Source organism: Ammodytes marinus, assembly GCF_949987685.1.
Source record: "Ammodytes marinus genome assembly, chromosome: 8".
Classification (NCBI taxonomy): Eukaryota; Metazoa; Chordata; class Actinopteri; order Uranoscopiformes; family Ammodytidae; genus Ammodytes; species Ammodytes marinus.
In genome coordinates this window covers 488,805-510,531 of record NC_137212.1, presented here as the reverse complement: position 1 = coordinate 510,531, position 21,727 = coordinate 488,805, and the positions used below count along the sequence as shown (strand labels likewise).

Sequence of the window (21,727 nt, the reverse complement as noted above, 5' to 3'; positions counted from 1 at the left end):
GGTGTCTGTGCAGAGCGCTAAACACTAGGGCAGCAAGAGAAAATAGGTTCAGAATTTCCGGACATTCTTTTTGTCACACAAGCGGATGTTTCCATGTATGGTAATGCTGCTCAGGCAAGCTCCTGGCACGGGCTCGACTTCCCTTCGCAAGGTAACCAATCACAACGGAGTGGGGTTTGCAGGAAGGGGGGGAGGGGGCGGAGATGGCAGAAGCACAGTGTTGACAGGGCATGCTGGATCGCCAAAATAAGAGAAAGAGCTTCCCGAAAATCTACACAGTTTTTTGTGATGTGATTCGTGTCAGGTTGCTCTATAGCAGTTTTTAACAAGAAATTAAGACCAGAAAAGTAGCATAATAGGATCTCTTTAAAGTGAGAGCGTTTCTGTTAGTGGGACGCGCAGGTAAAAAACAAGTCTGAGATGCTGATGGTCTTGACCAGACCTGGGCATTGTGTGGCCCGCCGGCCACATCCGGCCCACTGGCTGTCTCTGACTGGCCCGCGTGAGGTCAATGGAAAATTAAGAATCAAACGTAAATAAGTTTAAATCATGTATGGAATACAACGGCATTGCTTTTATTTTGAAGGCAAGTTTATATTTTGCAGCTTCCTCTTCACTGGTTGTAAGTCGCAATTCAAAAAAAGGAGAAGAAGCTGAAGCTTGTATGTGTGCTGTTGTCCGCTGCCGTGCGCCGCGCGCTGAAAAAAGGTGACTCATAGGGCTTTCACACCGCCGCAAAATCGGCGCTAGTTCTGGGCTAGTTCGGAGTTAGAGCCAGTGTTTTGGTTTCACACCGCCAGAGAGCCGGCTCCGGGCCGTAAAAACCGGTTCAACTCAAACCCCAGGATTGAGCAGGGTTTGATAAGAACTGCTTGCGCCAGCGGCCGGGGGAGGGATTATCCTGACCAACCAGACCAACTCAAACCTCATGCCCGCCATATTTAAAAACACCGCTACTACGAGACGTAAACATAACATAATTACCGAACGTAGCGATCAAATTGACCGGCGAGAATACGCTGTATGGGTCCTGTTTGGTTAGGAAAGCAAAGCGAGAGGCAACACGTGTAAAAATAAGACGTATTCGCCGCTGTTGTTGTGCTTAAAGCTAGCTGTAGCTGTAGCGTTAGCCACAAGAGCTGCGGCGTCGGGTGACGTACACACACGTTTACAGTGACGTCATGACGTTGCTCTCTCTCGGCTCCATGGCTGTCTCCGGTCGATGTGAAACCAACCGGTTCATAACTGGGATAAGGCTGGAACCAGTTTAGAACTGACCCCAACACCAGCCTGGAACTGACTCTTGGTTCATTTTGGTGTGAAAGGCCTATCAGAGCAAGCTACACAGTCAACCTCTGCACTCGGGGATCGGCACTCGGGGAAGGGGAAGGGGGGCGTTAATATCAGACAGACAACCTGCTTGTACGTTCACTTGTCTGATATTATCATCCACCCTTCCCACTCCCCGAGCGCCGATTCCCAACGAGTGCAGAGGTTGGCTGTGTGTGTCTCTCCCCTCTCCTACTTCTGTGTGGAGGTGTGGATGTACGAGAGGGGTGCGCGATTGTAACGGGCGAACAAACAGGTCACGCAGGACACACCCCTTTATATTTTATATTTTAGTGCCTAACTTATTTATATTCATATTTCTGTAGAAAATCCAGCTCCCAGAAGGCTAAATGATGTCAGCCATTATCTCCAAATTATAGACTACAGACATGCAGCACACACAGGAGACAGTTGTTTACAGAGCACAAAAATCATCAGATTTAAACTTCCTCTCAAAGTTTACCAGATTGGGACATTTAACCTTAAAATGTAAATAATAGCCCAATAATAATAATAATAAAGATGTAATGGGGGGTGTGGGGCAGGATCTGCTCGGTGGATTGTTGTATCCTGTACAGAGGACAATAAGTAATAGATAATAATGAACAAAAATTGTGTTGCAGTGTAGGATACTTATTTTTATTTGTTGTTATTTTCATTATTTTAAAGTCAATATAATGCAGGAAACAATGGCTTTGAAGCTCAAATTTTCAGGGGGTGAACCCCCAAACCCCTCACTTTGGTTCAGGAATAACAGGTCTCGAAGTATGGCCAAGGTTCCCATGCTTCTTGCACGTTTTGTTCACAATTGCTATGGTAAATGTTGATTAAGTGGTATAATGTTGGCATTTTCATGGCTTTTTATGGCTTTTTCTTTGCCATAACATTTACTGCAGCTTATCAAAACCATACACTTTACTTCTTTTTATAAAAAGATACGACTAATATTGACCAGAATTGAGTTGAGCCTTTTGGTCCGGCCCTCCACAACAGTCCCTGATTCTGATGTGGCCCTTTGGGGAAATTAATTGCCCACCCCTGGTCTAGACAGAGGGTCAGATACATTATAGTCAGCCTTATAGCCAGTGGCGACCACTCATAAGTGAAAACTATAAGATACACTCAACAAAAATATAAACGCAACACTTTTGTTTTTGCTCCCATTTTTCATGAGATGGACTTAAAGATCTAAAATTCATTCCAGATACACAATTGTACCATTTCTCTCAAACATTGTTCACAAATCTGTCTAAATGTGTGATAGTGAGCACTTCTACTTTGCTGAGATAATCCATCCCACCTCACATGTGCCACATCAAGATGCTGATCTGACATCATGATTAGTGCACAGGTGTGCCTTAGACTGTCCACAATAAAAGGCCACTCTGAAATGTGCATTTTTTTGCTTTATTGGGGGTCTGGGGACTCAGAACCAGTCAGTATCTGGTGTGACCACCATTTGCCTCATGCAGTGCAACACATCTTCTTCGCATAGAGTTTATCAGATTGTCATTTGTGGCCTGTGGAATGTTGGTCCACTCCTCTTCAATGGCTGTGCGAAGTTGCTGGATATTAGTGGGAAGTGGTGCACGCTGTCGTATACGCCGGTCAAGCACATCCCAAACATGCTCAATGGGTGACATGTCCGGTGAGTATGCTGGACATGCAAGAACTGGGACATTTTCAGCTTCCAAGAATTGTGTACAGATCCTTGCAACATGGGGCCGTGCATTATCTTGCTGAAACGTGAGGTGATGTTCATGGATGTATGGCACAACAACGGGCCTCAGGATCTCATCACGGTATCTCTATGCATTCAAAATGCCATCAAAGAAATGCACCTGTGTTCTTCATCCATAACAGATGCCTGCCCATACCATAACCCCACCACCACCATGGGCCACTCGATCCACACCATTGACATCAGCAAAGCGCTCACCCACACGACGCCACACACGCTGTCTGCCATCTGCCCTGAACAATGTAAACCGAGATTCATCCGTGAAGAGAACACCTCTCCAACGTGCCAGACGCCATCGAATGTGAGCATTTGCCCACTCAAGTCTGTTACGACGACGAGCTGGAGTCAGGTCAAGACCCCGATGAGGACGACGAGCATGCAGTTGAGCTTCCCTGAGACGGTTTCTGACAGTTTGTGCAAAAATTGTTTGGTTATGCAAACCAATTGTTTCAGCAGCTGTCTCAGTGGCTGGTCTCAGACGATCTTGAAGGTGAACCTGCTGGATGTGGAGGTCCTGGGCTGGTGTGGTTACACGTGGTCTGCGGTTGTGAGGCCGGTTGGATGTACTGCCATATTCTCTGAAACGCCTTTGGAGACGGCTTATGGTGGAGAAATGAACATTCAATGCACGAGCAACAGATCTGGTTGACATTCCTGCTGTCAGCATGCCAATTGCACGCTCCCTCAATGCTTGTGGCATCTGTGGCATTTTGCTGTGAGACAAAACTGCACATGTCAGGGTGGCCTTTTATTGTGGACAGTCTAAGGCACACCTGTGCACTAATCATGATGTCAGATCAGCATCTTGATGTGGCACACCTGTGAGGTGGGATGGATTATCTCAGCAAAGCAGAAGTGCTCACTATCACACATTTAGACAGATTTGTGAACAATGTTTGAGAGAAATGGTAATATTGTGTATCTGGAATGAATTTTAGATCTTCAAGTCCATCTCATGAAAAGTGGGAGCAAAAACAAAAGTGTTGCGTTTATATTTTTGTTGAGTGTAAATGGCTCTCTCTGTCTCCCATTCTTACTGTACACAGATTGGTTGTTTCGTTGTATAATCCTCCCAACGTCGGAGATGGATCCCTGGAGGCACTCCGTGGCTCCTGCAAACTACGCCAACAATCACTACCCTGCCCCCACAGGGAGAGGTGGGTGCCATGTTGTTTATTCGGGCTTTTGTCACTGATAGACGTTTCCATCGCCAATCCACACAATCCTAATATCCGCTGTTTGTTGACCTGACACTTACACCCGACAATATGAAAAAAAAGTGCCATAAAGGTCGTGCAGGCCTCTGACCTCTTCTGTAAATCAACATCACATCTGTCTCCACAGATAACTCTGACGATGAAGGAGACAATCCTAACTGTAAACCGTCTCAGGAGAGCAATGGTGAAATTAACCCACAGGTAACATTACTTTATATATTCAGAGATTTCTTTAGAGTGTTAAGTCATAATCACTGCTTTTAGTAGTAATCCATGAACCAGGCTCTCAGTTAGCCTGGCTAGCTAAGTAATTTATTTGTGAGCATGATGTTGTTTTCTGTCACTTGTGTTAGCTCTGAAGAAAAGAGAGCTCAGCTCATTCACTGGCTTGTTCTCATTATCATCGAGGGAATAGAATAAAACACTAAACTATAATCTCTCCACCACCCCCCTTGACATCCAGGCAATGACTGATGATGAGTTAGGGCAGGAATGCAGTGAGAGTGACATGGGAGAGACCTCCACTGATGAGGTGAGTCAAAACAATTTGACTGTGAGGATCAACGTCCTGTGTTTTCTGAACGGTACTGAATCAAGGTTAAATCTGCTTCACCATCATATTACCATTAGTAATCAGACATAACAAAGAAATGCACTACCTTATCGTGGTGCATCCTGCCGTCTCTCTTTCACTCGCTTCCTAAACAAATGCACGCGCTATGCGAGATCCTCAGCCCCCCTTCTCACCCTATCTGTAAGGGAGACGCCAGCCACCCTCCTGAGAAAACCCATTCCGGCCGCTCGTACCTGCAACTTCGTTCTTCGTCATTCCCCAGCCTTCATGACCATAGGTGAGGGTAGGAACCAAGATCGACCGGTAGACCCAGAGCTTTGCGTTCTGAGTGCAAAACTGCCCCCTCTGCTCTGATTCTCCGGCTAATCTCACGCTCCATTGTTCCCTCACTCACAAACAAGACCCCGAGGTACTTGAACTTCTTCACTTCGGGTGAGGACTCATTGCCCTACCTGGAGTAAACAATCCATCAGTTTCCTGCTGAGAACCATGGCCTCAGATTTAGAGGTACCTCCTCAGTTGAGGTCAACAGCGTCCCATCCTGACTGTACACAGCTTGGATGGTTCCCCGCTTCCCCCTCCTGAGGTGCCGGACGGTCTTCCAGAAACACTTTGGTGCCGACCGAAAGTCCTTCTCCATGGTTTCTCCAAACTTCTCCCACACCCGCTGCTTTGCCTCTGACACGGCAGAGGCCGCAGCCCTTCAGGTGCCCTAACCCTAACCCTCCCTCTAACCCTTCGAGCCTGTTGGTACCTTGCAACTGCCTCAGGTGGCTCCAGACGGTTTTCTCCAGGCCAGGTATCATTTCTTATGTCTTTCATGGGGTCTTTCTGAACCCACGCCTGAGACAATTGTCCATGTCTGTTTCTATCAAACTAGATTGCAGGTAAGTACCCGGACAAGCCATGATTGTGCATTCATTATTCATTTTAACCTTTTTTGTCTCTCCCTTTGCTATGCTGAGTGATATTATTATATATCTGTTGATGAAGATTTTTAACTCAATAGTGCATAAACTCAGAGTTAATTGAACTAACCCTGATCAGCTGTTCTGTTCAAACCGTGCTTTCTGAAACAGATCCCTGATACGAGGGAAATCATAAAGAAGGAACAACTGAAGATCGAAGAGGTTTTGAAGAGGCTTGGGGACGTTCTCACACCAAAATGTTCTGAGGGTTTGTAATGTTGTTGTATTTTAAATCTAAACATACAGTTTACATACATACTTTTCTTGTTTCTATATACAGTATATAAACACGTAGTCAGCAATCTGGAGAACACTTGTTCTTAAAATCACTTTTTGTCATAATCAGTGAATATCTCCTCATGACCCACTACCTGTCTGTGCTGTGGGCGGAAACAAAATCAAGTGTTAATACACAGCCTAGGTTCAGGCATGTTGCTAGTTACGGTGGGCCCCTTTGTTTACCTGTTAACAGAGCCTATACTGCGTATTAACACTCATTTTTATTTTCAGTGTACACACACACACACACACACACACACACACCACACACACACACACACACACACACACACACACACACACACACACACACACACAGTATGAACAGGTAGTGGATCATGAGGAGATATTCATTGATTTTGACGACAAGCGTTCTCCAGAATCGCTGACACCACCTTTAATGTGACAAACACCCTGTTTCCTCTGCAGCTGCTAGAGTTTTGGTGACGGACTACAGCGAACACATGCCTGAACACAAAGGAAATCTCCTTAACTTCTGTGCTCTCTTAATGGAATCCATCGATTCAGACCAGCGAAAAGGTTTTCTTTGTTATATTTTATTTTACCCTCTATTACAACAAGTTACCTAGAGGTATAGTGATGGGACTCTGGTCTTCCAAAGGTTGATTTGAGGCTAATCTTTGTGTTGTTTGATTGCTGATGTTAGAGACAGCCACCAGTAGAGATGTGGACAGAGACGGGGGAGGGCCTCATGGTTCAGCTCCTGAGATCTTTAACACATTTAAGATAATGGCTCATGATGAAGTAATAATGAAACATGTAATATGTAGGACAGGCTGCCCTGCACTAGCTGTTGTCTATGAAAATGTTTATTGTTTTAGGTAGAAGGAAATAACTGTTCAAATAATCTTTATCATTTTTCAACAGGAAAGAAAAAAAGCAGGAAAGGCGATGAGCAAAGTGAGGCCCTTTAGGACGGTGAATTTACAGAAACATTGTTTCAATTTATTTTGTTCAAATGCTAAAGTTTACCTTGTGTTCATCTAGGTTCAGGTATCATAGATACTATTTGTAACATGACTGGTTGGAACAGAGCGTCAGTGAAAGTCTGCGTGGTGGTAACTGGTAATACCTTCGGTGCTGATGTGTCCATTCTGGAGATGGTTCAGAAAAACTCACCGACATTGAAGTACACAAAGAAACAACAGCAATGTGACGTCATCATCGTGTTCTGTCCAATCACGTCGCGTGTTGCATCAGATGTGGATGCGGCCATAAAAATACCAACAGGTGATGAGGAGACGCGTGAGCTTTTCTGTCATGTTTTTTTTAAGGGGGACAAAGGCTAAACCCTGCAACCACCCCGGAAATCTAAGGCTAAGAGCAGATGTTATATCGTTCACAGAAAGTTAGGTCAAGTTAGTCAATTTAGTAAATTGCACTCAAGGCACATTGAAATGTGTCTTTTCTCATCTCCCCTCTCAAGTCCCCACACTCCAGAGGGGGTCCTCACACAGGGTCAGCCATAGTACAGACAGACAGACAGACAGACAGACAGACAGACACACTCCAGAGGGGGACCTCATAGCCATAGTACAGACAGACAGACAGACAGACAGACAGACAGACAGATAGACAGACAGACAGACAGACAGACAGACAGACAGACAGACTCCAGAGGGGGTCCTCACACAGGGTCAGCCATAGTACAGCGCCCCTGGAGCAGTTTGGGGTTAAGTGTCTTGCTCAAGGACACAATGGTAGAGATGGTGGGCACCGTAGATGTAATAGCAGCCACCACTTGTTTTACTACTGACACCCTCCTGTCCGGTGCCGGGGATCCTACCAGAAACCTCATGGTCACTGGGAGGAGGAACCAGAGACCTCATGGTTACTGGGAGGAGGAACCAGAGACCTCATGGTTACTGGGAGGAGGAACCAGAGACCTCATGGTTACTGGGAGGAGGAACCAGAGACCTCATGGTTACTGGGAGGAGGAACCAGAGACCTCATGGTTACTGGGAGGAACCTAGATAACTTTAGGACATCCTACCATTCAGCAGTGGAACCTTAGGTAACCTCCTGTCTGCACTGACTTGATGTTTCTCTGTGTTTGTGTCCACAGCTGATAGGCCCGTCATCTTGGTTCTGATGCATCACACCAGGGACCAGGATTATTCCACTGGACAGACGGATTGGTCCGAGACATGTCGCAACGTCGTGCTGTATGTTCACGTTCTGTATCACGAGAGTTTGGGGGGATTGCTGCAGAATTGTCCAGTCAACAGCTCAGCTATCCAGCAACTCACTGAGGGGCTAAACAGGTTCAGTCATTAATTAAATATGTTTTTAACACCACAAGTGTTCTACGAAAAATTCATAATCATCCATTTTGAGCTTGAAAGACATAGTTTCCTGTATCTTTAAAAGAATAAATACAAATAAAATAAATCTGGATTCTTTACAGCATTTTTATGTCAAATATCTCACTTATATTCACCTGTTAAGCCTATTAATTAGATGTATTAGATTGCTGTGCATTTGTAAGATCTCTATGCAAGAGTCATTGAGCTTTAATGGGTGGTGTTTTCTCTGTTTTGTGTTTGATTGTATTCTTAAAGGTGCTCTGAGGAATTTTCAGTGTGTGTTAATTCTAGCGCCCCCCTTTGGACAAAAGCGGTAGTGTTTTTACCACGCCAGCTGTTGTTCCTGGGTGAGCGTATACCCATGACAAAGGCATCAAGAAAAACTATATAAAAATAGCATTCTTTGCACTGATGGTCTCGTTTGCTGTTACATGTAATGTATGATCATCAGAGGAAAAATTAGACTGTTTCAGAAATATTTCAAAGTTCCTCGTAGCTACTTTAATAGTGAGATTACTTTCTATTTTTGGTTTCCTTAAAAGTTAGTTGTAGCTTGTGTTTTAAGAGTTCTGGCTCAACCCTAACCCTTTTGATTTTATTTGTTATATGATTTCCACTAGACCTGATTTTATTCCTGACCTACCTTTTTGTCAATAAATAACTTTAATTTACCAATAGCATCTGGTTTTATTTTGCCTCCATTACTGCTAGCGACCCGGGTCATAACAAAAATAGGGGCTCGTTCAGGATATTACTTTGGGACAACCCTCACATTAAAACTGTTATATCAGTCAGTTTCCCCTTTCTGCATTTGTTTATTTCAGAGATAATATTCATAATAATTTGAATGTTAGCGGCAGAAAGTCTCTGTAAAAAGTCTCTAAAATAATTTGTATTATTATATTGAATATTGTTATTTCTTCATTGACAGGGAGCTGATAACTGTTCTGTGCGTCTTATAATCCAATGTCCAATACATTTAATAACTTTCAGTGCGGTTACCCTTTTATTAAATGTTGTTCACTGCTCAGTGTAGCACAGGTAAATCAGGTAAATCAGGTAAATCAGTTTAGTCCATTTCATCATGTCAAGCTTCATGACTCAAATTCCAGTTTAACACAAATTAAACAATGCTGACAAACTGACACGTAAAAATGTGAAAATATAACGTATTTTTCCCCAATTGTCACACACACACACACACACACACACACACACACACACACACACACACACACACACACACACACACACACACACACACACACACACACTTGTACCTCCCTGGTTATAACCTATAGGCTTTTCCTATGCCAATGCTCCTCCCAGTGGTCAAACACAGAACTGCATAGACATTCTCAAGTCGCCTGTGTATTAGAAATATAGGGGCTCGTTCAGGATATTACTTTGGGACAACCCTCACATTAAAACTGTTATATCAGTCAGTTTCCCCTTTCTGCATTTGTTTATTTCAGAGATAATATTCATAATAATTTGAATGTTAGCGGCAGAAAGTCTCTGTAAAAAGTCTCTAAAATAATTTGTATTATTATATTGAATATTGTTATTTCTTCATTGACAGGGAGCTGATAACTGTTCTGTGCGTCTTATAATCCAATGTCCAATACATTTAATAACTTTCAGTGCGGTTACCCTTTTATTAAATGTTGTTCACTGCTCAGTGTAGCACAGGTAAATCAGGTAAATCAGGTAAATCAGTTTAGTCCATTTCATCATGTCAAGCTTCATGACTCAAATTCCAGTTTAACACAAATTAAACAATGCTGACAAACTGACACGTAAAAATGTGAAAATATAACGTATTTTTCCCCAATTGTCACACACACACACACACACACACACACACACACACACACACACACACACACACACACACACACACACACACACACACACACACACACACTTGTACCTCCCTGGTTATAACCTATAGGCTTTTCCTATGCCAATGCTCCTCCCAGTGGTCAAACACAGAACTGCATAGACATTCTCAAGTCGCCTGTGTATTAGAAATGTTTTAAAAACCAAATAGTTACATTATGGTCCAAAATGAATCATGATAATGTTCATATAAGGAGCCTTCAGACAGAATAGATTGTTTTTGTCATTGCACAATGTACAATGAAATTTAGCAGCAATCCTCAGTTATCAATACAAATACAAACAGCAGCTATACGTATGTAGATAACTATTCACACTTTACTTTAGTATTACCATGTAATCACCTGGTCAATGATCAAATTCCTTCGTGATTTTTCTCTACTTATGACATCTATTGCAGCATGTCCGTCCTGGGAGAGGGATCCCTTACTTTGTCGACTCTCCCTGAGATTTCTTCAATGTTTTTTTAATCCCGGTAAAGGGTTTTTTACTGGGAGTTTTTAGTCAGCCGAGCTAAGGGCAGATAGATAGATAGATAGATAGATAGATAGATAGATAGATAGATAGATAGATAGATAGATAGATAGATAGATAAGGGCAGGGTGTCATATTGTATCATATTGTATCATACTGTATGGAATGTAAAGCCCACTGAGGCAAATGTATTTGTGATTTTGGGCTATACAAATAAAACTGATTTGATTTTGATTTGATAAAAATACCTTACAATAAATAAATACAGTAGAAAATGAGTTACAAGTACAAGTTTGTGTATGTGTAGTGTAAATGAGTAATTGTAGGCTCACAGAAGGTGCATTGAGGGGGATGTAAACGTAAAAGTGTGTGTGTGTGTGTGTGTGTGTGTGTGTATGTGTGTGTGTGTGTGTGTGTGTGTGTGTGTGTGTGTGTGTGTGTGGTGAATTATAGATGTGAGAGCCGTGGGATCATCTTCCAACACACAAAGTTAATCTCCTGAAAAGAAACAAATGGACAAATTATTTATCAGTTTGTTACGTGACACTGAGACCAGCTGACAGACAGAAAACTAAGATAGATAGATAGATAGATAGATAGATAGATAGATAGATAGATAGATAGATAGATAGTTTTATAATATTGATGAATACTTATTTTCAATCTGATTTTTTGTGAAAGCTTATTTGAGACGCCCAACTTTTATAGAATATTGTTTTTTTATATATATTTAAAAAAAAGTGAGTCTTAAATTGGTCAACTTTACTGTGTTCCAGGTTCAAGACAAGAACTAGCTGATGTTTAGTCGGGACAACGCCCACTTTACTGTAGACAAATCCCTGTCTGTTTTTCTATACCGAGTGAACCATCTTCCTCCATACACTGATCTCTGTCACGTGGTCTTCACCATAGACGATCTTTGTTCGGTGGAATCTTGGGCCTTTGTTGTGACGTTCTGTTTCCAAACAGCCAATGAGCGCTCGACTCTGCTCTGGAACGCCCGCCCCTAAGTCTAACCGACCAATCACTGCACTCCATTCACTAGTCTGCCATTTTGTTTATGGCAGCAGCAGAAGAAATACAGTGGCTGAAAAAAAAAATCTCTCTCAGCGTTGTGGACCTGTTGCTTATCAGTTCCGTGTTGTGCAATGGACGGGTGAGTTTACCGCAGACACACACTCACTCACTCACTCTCACACATTAGGACACAGTGACGCTCCATATTACACCTTTAAAGCCTTCACCTGGGCGCGTGTGTCCAAGAGATAGCGCGCGATTGATAACGTGCAATAGCTTTTTTTTTTTTTTTTTTTTTTTTTTTTAAAGCTGAAGGGAAAGTTTGTTTGTATGTGGGAGAAGCAGGAAGCGGAGGCTAGTGGAGTTAGCTGTGCTGTTAGCATCAGCCATCGGCCCGTTTCTGCACACCTGGGCCCCGCTAACACAGACAGACAGGTAGGAGACCCAGGGCGCAAAGTTTGGGAAATACTTTATTATACAATCTTGTGTTTTAAAGGTGTTAAATCTGGTTGTACATGTGCATTTGTTTGACTCGACAGCATTGCTAATATGGATCACCCCTCAATTGATCTCTCGAGTATACATAAAGAATGAAATGGAAAAAATGTGCCTGGAATCTGGAAATAGTAGCCTACAGGAAGAATGCTTTATTTTCTCCATATTCGTAATTACCAATAACCTACCTATGCGCTAACTTGGCCATAATCTTGCAAATTATAATTGAATTTAACAAAATCTAGGCTACTAAAATTGGATCAAGTTGCACACTAGTTTTGACTGGTAATGTGTAATTCTTAAATAGTTTACAAATATTTGTAATGTAACTTTATTAAAACAGGGCCAAGGTATAAGATAAGCATTCATTTCCCACCTGTAGTCCCTGGGCAGGTAAGAATACATTCTGCAAAACTAAACAAGACACAAAATATATAAAAGAAAATATATAGATTATGTCACCCACTTTTTCAATAGGCTTGGGGGTTCCTTGAAAAAGTTTTACATTTTTAAAATAATTGGAAAAGTCCTTGAATGTCTGTTGTAATGTAACAACTCCACTACTACACACCTGGCCTCGTGTACCTGCCTGTAACATGAGCCTCAGCCAATAACTCTCTACATAGGATCTATCTATCTATCTATCTATCTATCTATCTATCTATCTATCTATCTATCTATCTATCTATCTATCTATCTATAACTCTCTACATAGGATCTATCTATCTATCTATCTATCTATCTATCTATCTATCTATCTATCTATCTATCTACATAGCCTATAACTCTCTACATAGGATCTCATTGAAGAATTCAGTTTTCTTCAGTAGTTTAAAGCCACTTGTCAATTCAGACTTTTCTAAACAGTTTAGACACACACACACACGCACACACACACGCACACACACACACACACACACACACACACACACACACACACACACACACACACACACACACACACACACACACACACACACAGGAATATAGTGAACGTTTTTGCCCAAAATGACCAAAAAGTTAACAGCATGCAACACATACAGTAGCAAAGAACAGACAAACTAAACGGCCTTACACATTTTTATATACATAGTGGGCGTCCTGGGGAAATGCACCTGTTTGAAGACCAAGAAGAAGAAGAAGTACTATAGAATAAATAAACCATGTGTCTGTGTCTGTGTGTGTGGGGGGATGGTACAGGTGTATTTGCCACACACACACACACACACACACACACACACACACACACACACACACACACACACACACACACACACACACACACACACACACACACACACACCATGCCAAAAAGTTATCCAGTTTAATTTTAAAAAGCTTATTGACTAACAGACGTATTTGTCCATCAATTATAGCATGGATATGTTATTGACAGTGATGATCCTTGTTTGTTGCACCTCACCTCTGCACACACACACACACACACACACACACACACACACACACACACACACACACACACACACACACACACACACACACACACACACACACACACTGCTCTGTCCATTCTCATTGGTGTGGGGATAGCTACTAGCAAGGAGAAAAAAATGTAGGATGTCCCAATACATGATGTCAGATGCAGTATGCCAAAAATACCCTTTACTTCTGCAGTATGCAAATTTGCTCACACACACACACACACACACACACACTGCTCTATCCAAGGGTAATTTTCGCAGTATGCAAATAAATCAGCCTGCTTTAGTGTGTCGTATAGTAAAAATAAAAGTCAGTGGTTTTGCGGCAGAGAGAGCGATCCTGCTCCTGTGTGAATAGTTGTGCTTTGTGTCTCATTCTGCCCCGAGGGTCTGAGTCCAGACCAGCAGGTTTAGTCTGAGCCGCGTGGAACTGTCTCTGAAGGACACGTGTCCCGCTGTGCTTTCGTCTCTGTCTGTCTGTCTGTCTGTCTGTCTGTCTGTCTGTCTGTCTGTCTGTCTGTCTGTCTATCTATCTATCTATCTATCTATCTATCTGTCTATCTGTCTATCTGTCTATCTGTCTATCTGTCTATCTGTCTATCTGTCTATCTGTCTATCTGTCTATCTGTCTATCTGTCTATCTGTCTGTCTGTCTGTCTGTCTGTCTGCCTGTCTGCCTGCCTGTCTGTCTGTCTGTCTGTCTGTCTGTCTGTCTGTCTGTCTGTCTGTCTGTCTGTCTGTCTGTCTGTCTAGTGCTTTGCTGTTTGTGAGTGTTCACCTTTTACCTGCATTTTTTTTCACCTGTCCATTAGACAGTTTTCTAGTGGAGGGAGCGGGAAATCCTCACAGTGGGATACTAACCACTACACCACATGCACCCTAAACGACCCTGTGTTCCAAATCTCCTCCTATTTCTCTCTCTCCTCTCCTCCTCTTTCTCTCTCCTCTCCTCCATACTACATCTTACCATAAAAATAATCTAGTTAGGATGCAGTAGGCATACTATTGGGACATACTTTAACTTATTTATTTCATCCTAACATGGCTCCTTGATCTTGCCTCTTGCTTTTATATATCCGTCTCATCCCCGTTTGTTTTCATACGGAGGCTCAGTCGATGTGACGTCACTTCACGTGCGCACTGGATTGTGGGTCAGAATCGTCCAAATAGGATGCAGTTTTCAACACTAACAATCTTGGCCGGATGAAGTAGGACATCCGGGTACTTCTAACCATCCTAAATCTGGCCACAAGAATCAGGACATCCTAAATCTTTTTTCTACATACTAAATAGTAGAAAGTGTGGGGTTTGGAACACAGCCGTGATTGTTTTAATTGATCGACGCTTGTGATTGGTTCTTAGCTGCTTTGCTCTTCATGCTCTGCTCTCTGTCTGTGTCACTCTCTCTCTCTCTCTCTCCCTCTCTCTCTGTCTCCCTCTCCTCTCCCTCTCTCTCTCTCTCTCCCTCTCTCTCTCTCCCTCTCTCTCTCTTGGTCTCTCTCTCTCATCTCCCTCTCTCTCTCTCTCTCTCTTCTCTCTCCCCCTCTCTCCCTCCCTCTCTCTCTGTCTCCCTCTCCTCTCCCTCTCTCTCTGTCTCCCTCTCCTCTCCTTCTCCCTCTCTCTGTCTCTCCCTAACTGTCTCTCTCTCTCTCTCTGTCTCTCTCTCTCTCTCTCTCTCTATCTCCATTTTAACTTTTTATTAATTTTTCCCTGTGCTTGTCTTTATGCTTCCCCCTCTCTGCTGCTGCTGCTGCTAACCGCTGGCCTTCTCTTCACAGCAGTGTCCACCACGATATATCAGTTGGTTCTAAGGTAGGCCCATACTCCCCTCTCACTCTGCTGTGCTTCTCTCTGCTTTGCCACTTAATCTGCTGCTCTAAGAATGACTTATCAACAGCAACACACTCACTCACTACGACGTAAAAAGCTGCTACGAGGAACTTTCAGCTTGTGTTAATTCTAGCGCCCACATTTGGACAAAAGCGGTAGTGTTTTTACTGGGTGAGCGTATACCCATGACAAAGGCATTAAGAAAAACTATATAAAAAATAGCATTCTTTGCACTGATGGTCTCGTTTGCTGTTACATGTAATTTATGATCATCAGAGGAAAAATGAGACTGTTTCAGAAATATTTAAAAGTTCCTCGTAGCAGCTTTTTAAAGGAACAACATCACATCGTCAGTCAGATGCTCCCACTGTTTTCGGTGGCTCTGGTTCATGAAATACATTTTTAATTTTTTTTAATCCGTTTTTAAACAAAAAATTATCGATTAGTGGATGAAGATGCAGTCAGTGATTCTGGAGAACGCTTGTTGTCAAAATCACTTTTTGTCAAAATCAGTGAATATCTCCTCATGATCCACTACCTGTCTGTACTGTGAGTGTGCTGAAAATAAATCCAGTGTTAATCTAACACACAGCCTAGGCTCTGTAAACGGGCATGTTGTTAGCTACTGTGGGCCCCCTTTGTTTACATACCAGTTTACAGAGTCTAGACTGTGTATTTACACTGGATTTTTTTTCAAGCACACACACAGTACAGACAGGTAGTGGATCATGAGGAGATATTCACACAGTACAGACAGGTAGTGGATCATGAGGAGATATTCACACAGTACAGACAGGTAGTGGATCATGAGGAGATATTCACACAGTACAGACAGGTAGTGGATCATGAGGAGATATTCACACAGTACAGACAGGTAGTGGATCATGAGGAGATATTCACACAGTACAGACAGGTAGTGGATCATGAGGAGATATTCACACAGTACAGACAGGTAGTGGATCATGAGGAGATATTCACACAGTACAGACAGGTAGTGGATCATGAGGAGATATTCACACAGTACAGACAGGTAGCGGATCATGAGGAGATATTCACTGATTTGGACAAAAAGTGATTTTAACAACAAGCGTTCTCCAGAATCACTGACTTCACCTTTAAATCTTGAGTCTCTGGTGTTGGAGGCAGCCATCTTGAATATCAGGTGTTCACTTCCTGTAACAGTCAAAACTAATGATCCGTGAACCAGCCTCTGTACGCTCAGCTGATTGGAGTGTGAGTGTGTGTGTGTGCGTGGGTGTCAGTGTGTGTGTGTGTGTGTGTGTGTGTTCATGTATATTTAATATCAGAGAAACAGATGCTGCTGCAACATTTTCTCCATGGCTCCAAATTAAAGGTGCAGTCAGTGATTCTGGAGAACGCTTGTTGTCAAAATCCTCTTTTGTCTAAATCAGTGAATATCTCCTCATGATCCGCTACCTGTCTGTACTGTGTGTGCTGAAACAACCCAGTGTTTGTTTATACCCAGCCTAGGCTCTGTAAACTGGCCTGTTTATACAGTGGGCGCCTATTGTTTACATATCAGTGAAAACACAAGCCAGATCTAGGGGTACCGCATCACACCGAACTGTGCTTCTCAGTGTATAATGTGTATACACTGTTGAGGGGTGTGTGTGTGTGTGTGTGTGTGTGTGTGTGTGTGTGTGTGTGTGTGTGTGTGTGGGGCTCAGCAGCTGTTGGTCTCCAGTCTCGTGTTTCTGTTTCAATATTAATCAGATCTGTAATACGATGCTTTAGTTCAGACCTGCTCAGGTTCTACACACTCACACACACACACACACACTCACACACACACACACACACACACACACACACACACACACACACACACTATGCTACTATAATATTAAAGGTGCAGTATGTAGAATTTGTTTGCAGTTTTCACTGGGAGGTTTTCACTGGGAGGCTCACTGTAACTTCTGCTGCAGTGGATTGTGGGTCAGAACCTCCATAAAGCTGCTGGTTTCAACACTAAAAATCTCCACCGGATGTAGGAGGACGTCTGGGTATTTTTCAGCATGCTGCATCTGACATCATGTATTGGGACAAACTACATCTGTTTCTAGCAGACTAAATAGCAGAGAAGGATGGGGACTGGAACACAGACACACGAACGAACGCACGCACACACGCACGCACGCACGCACGCACGCACACACACACACACACACAGGGTATATACACACACACACACACACACACAGAGGGAAGGATGGGGACTGGAACACAGGGCTAGTTTACATGTAGCTCTTTGCTGATTGGTCTATTTGTCTACATCTGCTTTTCATTGAGGTCCAGAGCTCAGGAATTCACCCCCAGCAGACACACACCCTGCGTTCCAATCCCCGTACTTCTCTACTATTTAGTATGCCAGAAAAAGATTTAGGATGTCCCAATACATGCACGTCAATTGTAGTATGCTGAAAATACCCAGATGTCCCACTAACTCCAATAGCATTTTGGAGTATTCCTCTTTATTCTTGACATTTCACGACATAATGAAAAAAAAATCTTCTTTATCGGATTTTTTTTCTCTCCTGTCTGTGGCCCTAAAACTCTTCTGTACTTTAGTATGTAGTGTAGTAAAAAGACTAAAACTCTTCTGTACTTTAGTATGTAGTGTAGTAAAAAGACTAAAACTCTTCTGTACTTTAGTATGTAGTGTAGTAAAAAGACTAAAACTCTTCTGTACTTTAGTATGTAGTGTAGTAAAAAGACTAAAACTCTTCTGTACTTTAGTATGTAGTGTAGTAAAAAGACTAAAACTCTTCTGTACTTTAGTATGTAGTGTAGTAAAAAGACTAAAACTCGTCTGTACTTTAGTATGTAGTGTAGTAAAAAGACTAAAACTCTTCTGTACTTTAGTATGTAGTGTAGTAAAAAGACTAAAACTCTTCTGTACTTTAGTATGTAGTGTAGTAAAAAGACTAAAACTCTTCTGTACTTTAGTATGTAGTGTAGTAAAAAGACTAAAACTCTTCTGTACTTTAGTATGTAGTGTAGTAAAAAGACTAAAACTCTTCTGTACTTTAGTATGTAGTGTAGTAAAAAGACTAAAACTCTTCTGTACTTTAGTATGTAGTGTAGTAAAAAGAAAGAGTATGTGATTTGGAACGCAGGGGGTGTTTCTTTTGATTGTGTTAAAGGTGCAGTCAGTGAGATGTGGTTATGTGGCGCCACCCGGTGGCAATAGGAAGAACTGCATGGGAGTGTTGATCAGTTGGAAACAATAAGTTGATACGTCACTGTTTAGTTGATGGACAGACAATGTATCCACAATGTTCTTTATGAGAAACCAAATATTTGTTGTTGGGAAGTTTCAAACTGTGTGTGTGTGTGTGTGTGTGTGTGTCTGTGTGTGTGTGTGTGTGTGTGTGTGTGTATGTGTGTGTGTGTGTGTGTGTAACGACTGTGTCTGCAGACTGTGTGCAGACTTTGTACGTGTGTGTGTGTGTGTGTGTGTGTGTGTGTGTGTGTGTGTGTGTGTGTGTGTGTGCGTGCGTGCGCAGAGTGTGTGTGAAAAAACTGTAAAATGCTTTTCAAATTAAAAAAATTGTTGAATCGAATTGTGGGTCTGAAATCGTGACACAAATCGAATCGTGATTTTTTGTATCGTTACAGCCGTAGTGTGTGTGTGTGTGTGTGTGTGCAGACTGTGTGTGTGTGTGTGTGTGTGTGTGAGAGACAGATGTGTGTGTGTGTGTGTGTGTGTGCAGACTATGTGTGCAGATTGTGTGTGTGATCAGACTGTGTGTGTGTGCAGAATGTGTGTGTGTGTGCAGACTGTGTGTGTGTGTGCAGAATGTGTGTGTGTGTGTGTATGTGTGTGTGTGTGTGTGTGCAGAATGTGTTTGTGTGTGTGTGTGTGCAGACTGTGTGTGTGTGTGTGTGTGTGTGTGTGTGCAGACTGTGTGTGTGTGTGTGTGTGCAGAATGTGTGTGTGTGTGTGTGTGTGCAGACTGTGTGTGTGTGTGTGTGTGTAGAATGTGTGTAACCCTGTTTTTCTCTCTCTGTGTTTCAGAGAGGATCTGACGAGCTCATCTCCAGCGTCCCGTATATCATGAGCACCACAGGTCAGAGGCTTTAGAACATTAAAGGTGCAGTCAGTGATTCTGGAGAACGCTTGTTGTCAAAATCACTTTTAGTACTGTGTGTGTGCGCTGAAAAATGAATCCGTTGTTAAAGGCCTACTTCACCGGTGGGAATATGAAGGTGTATTGAACTCTGAGATCCTATGTAGTATAAATGTGCAAAAAAAAAAAAGAAATCGGGTCATCCTAGCCTGAGAAAAGGCAGAAAGAGTGTTTTATGGTCTCACTGTCTAACCCTACAGTTTCCTTCTTGTGACATCACAGTAAGGGTTAGGATTAACAGGACAGCTGGGCCAAGGGAAGACTGAGGAAAGACTGAGGGAAGAAAAACCTCATTCATTATATTATAATAGTGATTTTATAATGATAAAGTTCCGTATAGGTGAAGTATTCCTTTAATAAACAGCCTAGCTACGGTGGCCCCTTTGTTTACATACCAGTTTACAGAACCTAAGCCGTGTGTTAACAGGGGCAAAAAAAAAGCCTGTTAAACATGTTTTAATTTCCCTGGTGTGTAGTATGGTGAAATAAAACGTATGTGATTTGGAACGCAGGGTCAGTGTTTATAAACTGCTATATAGAAACATATTCATAAAAAAAGAGGAAATTAGAAAAATAAATATTAATATTAATTATATTTCCTTGTTCCTGTTTCCTGTCCCCGTAGCCAATGGACAGTTTAAAGGATACATAAATAATTTTAAAAAATATAATAAAACATTTAAAAACTCAGTAGTGCCCCAGTAATATAGAAACATATTTTCAAAATTTCTTAAAAAAAAAAAAAAAAAAAAAATGCAATTAAATTTTTTTTTTTTTTAAACTCTTTCTATTTTGTATTTCCTATTAAATTAAACTGCTTCTTGTTCCTGGTTCCTGGTTCCTGGTTCCTGTCCCGTAGCCAATGGAAACGACAGTAAGAAGTTCAAAGCAGACTTCAGGGGCCCCGGCGTCCCCTCCCGCGTGCTGCACATCCGGAAACTCCCCAGTGACATCACAGAGGGCGAGGTCATCAGTCTGGGCCTGCCCTTTGGAGACGTTAGCAACCTGCTAATGCTAAAGGCCAAGAACCAGGTACTGTTTACTATCAGACAGACAGACAGACAGACAGACAGACAGACAGACAGACAGACAGACAGACACACAGACAGACAGACACACAGACAGACACACAGACAGACAGACAGACACACACACAGACAGACAGAAAGACAGACACACGCACAGTCGCACACGCACGCAGACAGACAGACACGCACGCACACACACATGCACGCGCACACACAGACACACACACACACACACTCACTCACTCACTCACTCACTCACTCACTCACTCACTCACTCACTCACTCACTCACTCACTCACTCACTCACTCACTCACTCACTCACTCACTCACTCACTCACTCACTCACTCACTCACTCACTCACTCACACCTGCTAATGCTCAAGGCCAAGAACCTATAGGTGATGTTTAGCGCCAATACAGAGACAGACACACACACACACACACTCACTCACTCACTCACCACCCCCCCCCCCCCCCCACACACACACACACTCACCCCCCCCCCCTCCCCCCCACACCCAGACACACACTAACCCTCTGTCTGTTGTTCAGGCGTTCTTAGAGATGAATTCGGAGGAGGCGGCTCAGAACATGGTGGGGTATTACTCCTCCATGATGCCCGTCATACGACACCATCCCGTCTACGTCCAGTTCTCCAACCACAAGGAGCTGAAGACAGACAACTCCCCCAACCAGGAGGTAAGACAGGCAGGCAGACAGACAGACAGACAGGCAGACAGACAGGCAGGCAGACAGACAGACAGACAGACAGACAGACAGACAACTACCCCAACCAGGAGGTAAGACAGGCAGACAGACAGACTGGCAGACAGGCAGGCAGACAGACAGACAGACAGACAACTCCCCCAACCAGGAGGTAAGACAGGCAGACAGACAGACTGGCAGACAGGCAGGCAGACAGACAGACAGACAGACAACTCCCCCAACCAGG

General features: G+C 42.9%; 2 protein-coding genes across 7 annotated transcripts in view; one reads left to right on the top strand and one right to left on the bottom strand.

The window, feature by feature from the left end:
• The window catches only part of LOC307254853 (NACHT, LRR and PYD domains-containing protein 12-like), a 365,889-nt gene that overhangs the window by 69,951 nt on the left and 274,211 nt on the right, over positions 1 to 21,727 (bottom strand). The gene's annotated exons all lie outside the window — the stretch shown is intronic.
• The window catches only part of ptbp1b (polypyrimidine tract binding protein 1b), a gene marked incomplete at its 5' end in the record, with an annotated part of 30,124 nt that continues 12,551 nt past the window's right edge, over positions 4,155 to 21,727 (top strand). The window contains 13 exon segments of the mRNA XM_080032120.1: positions 4,155 to 4,227; positions 4,415 to 4,488; positions 4,751 to 4,819; positions 5,047 to 5,138; positions 5,448 to 5,568; positions 5,941 to 6,037; positions 6,538 to 6,648; positions 7,117 to 7,374; positions 8,195 to 8,393; positions 15,544 to 15,577; positions 19,635 to 19,686; positions 20,606 to 20,778; positions 21,328 to 21,474. Of these exon segments, the coding sequence (XP_079888246.1) occupies positions 4,155 to 4,227; positions 4,415 to 4,488; positions 4,751 to 4,819; positions 5,047 to 5,138; positions 5,448 to 5,568; positions 5,941 to 6,037; positions 6,538 to 6,648; positions 7,117 to 7,374; positions 8,195 to 8,393; positions 15,544 to 15,577; positions 19,635 to 19,686; positions 20,606 to 20,778; positions 21,328 to 21,474 (1,500 nt within the window).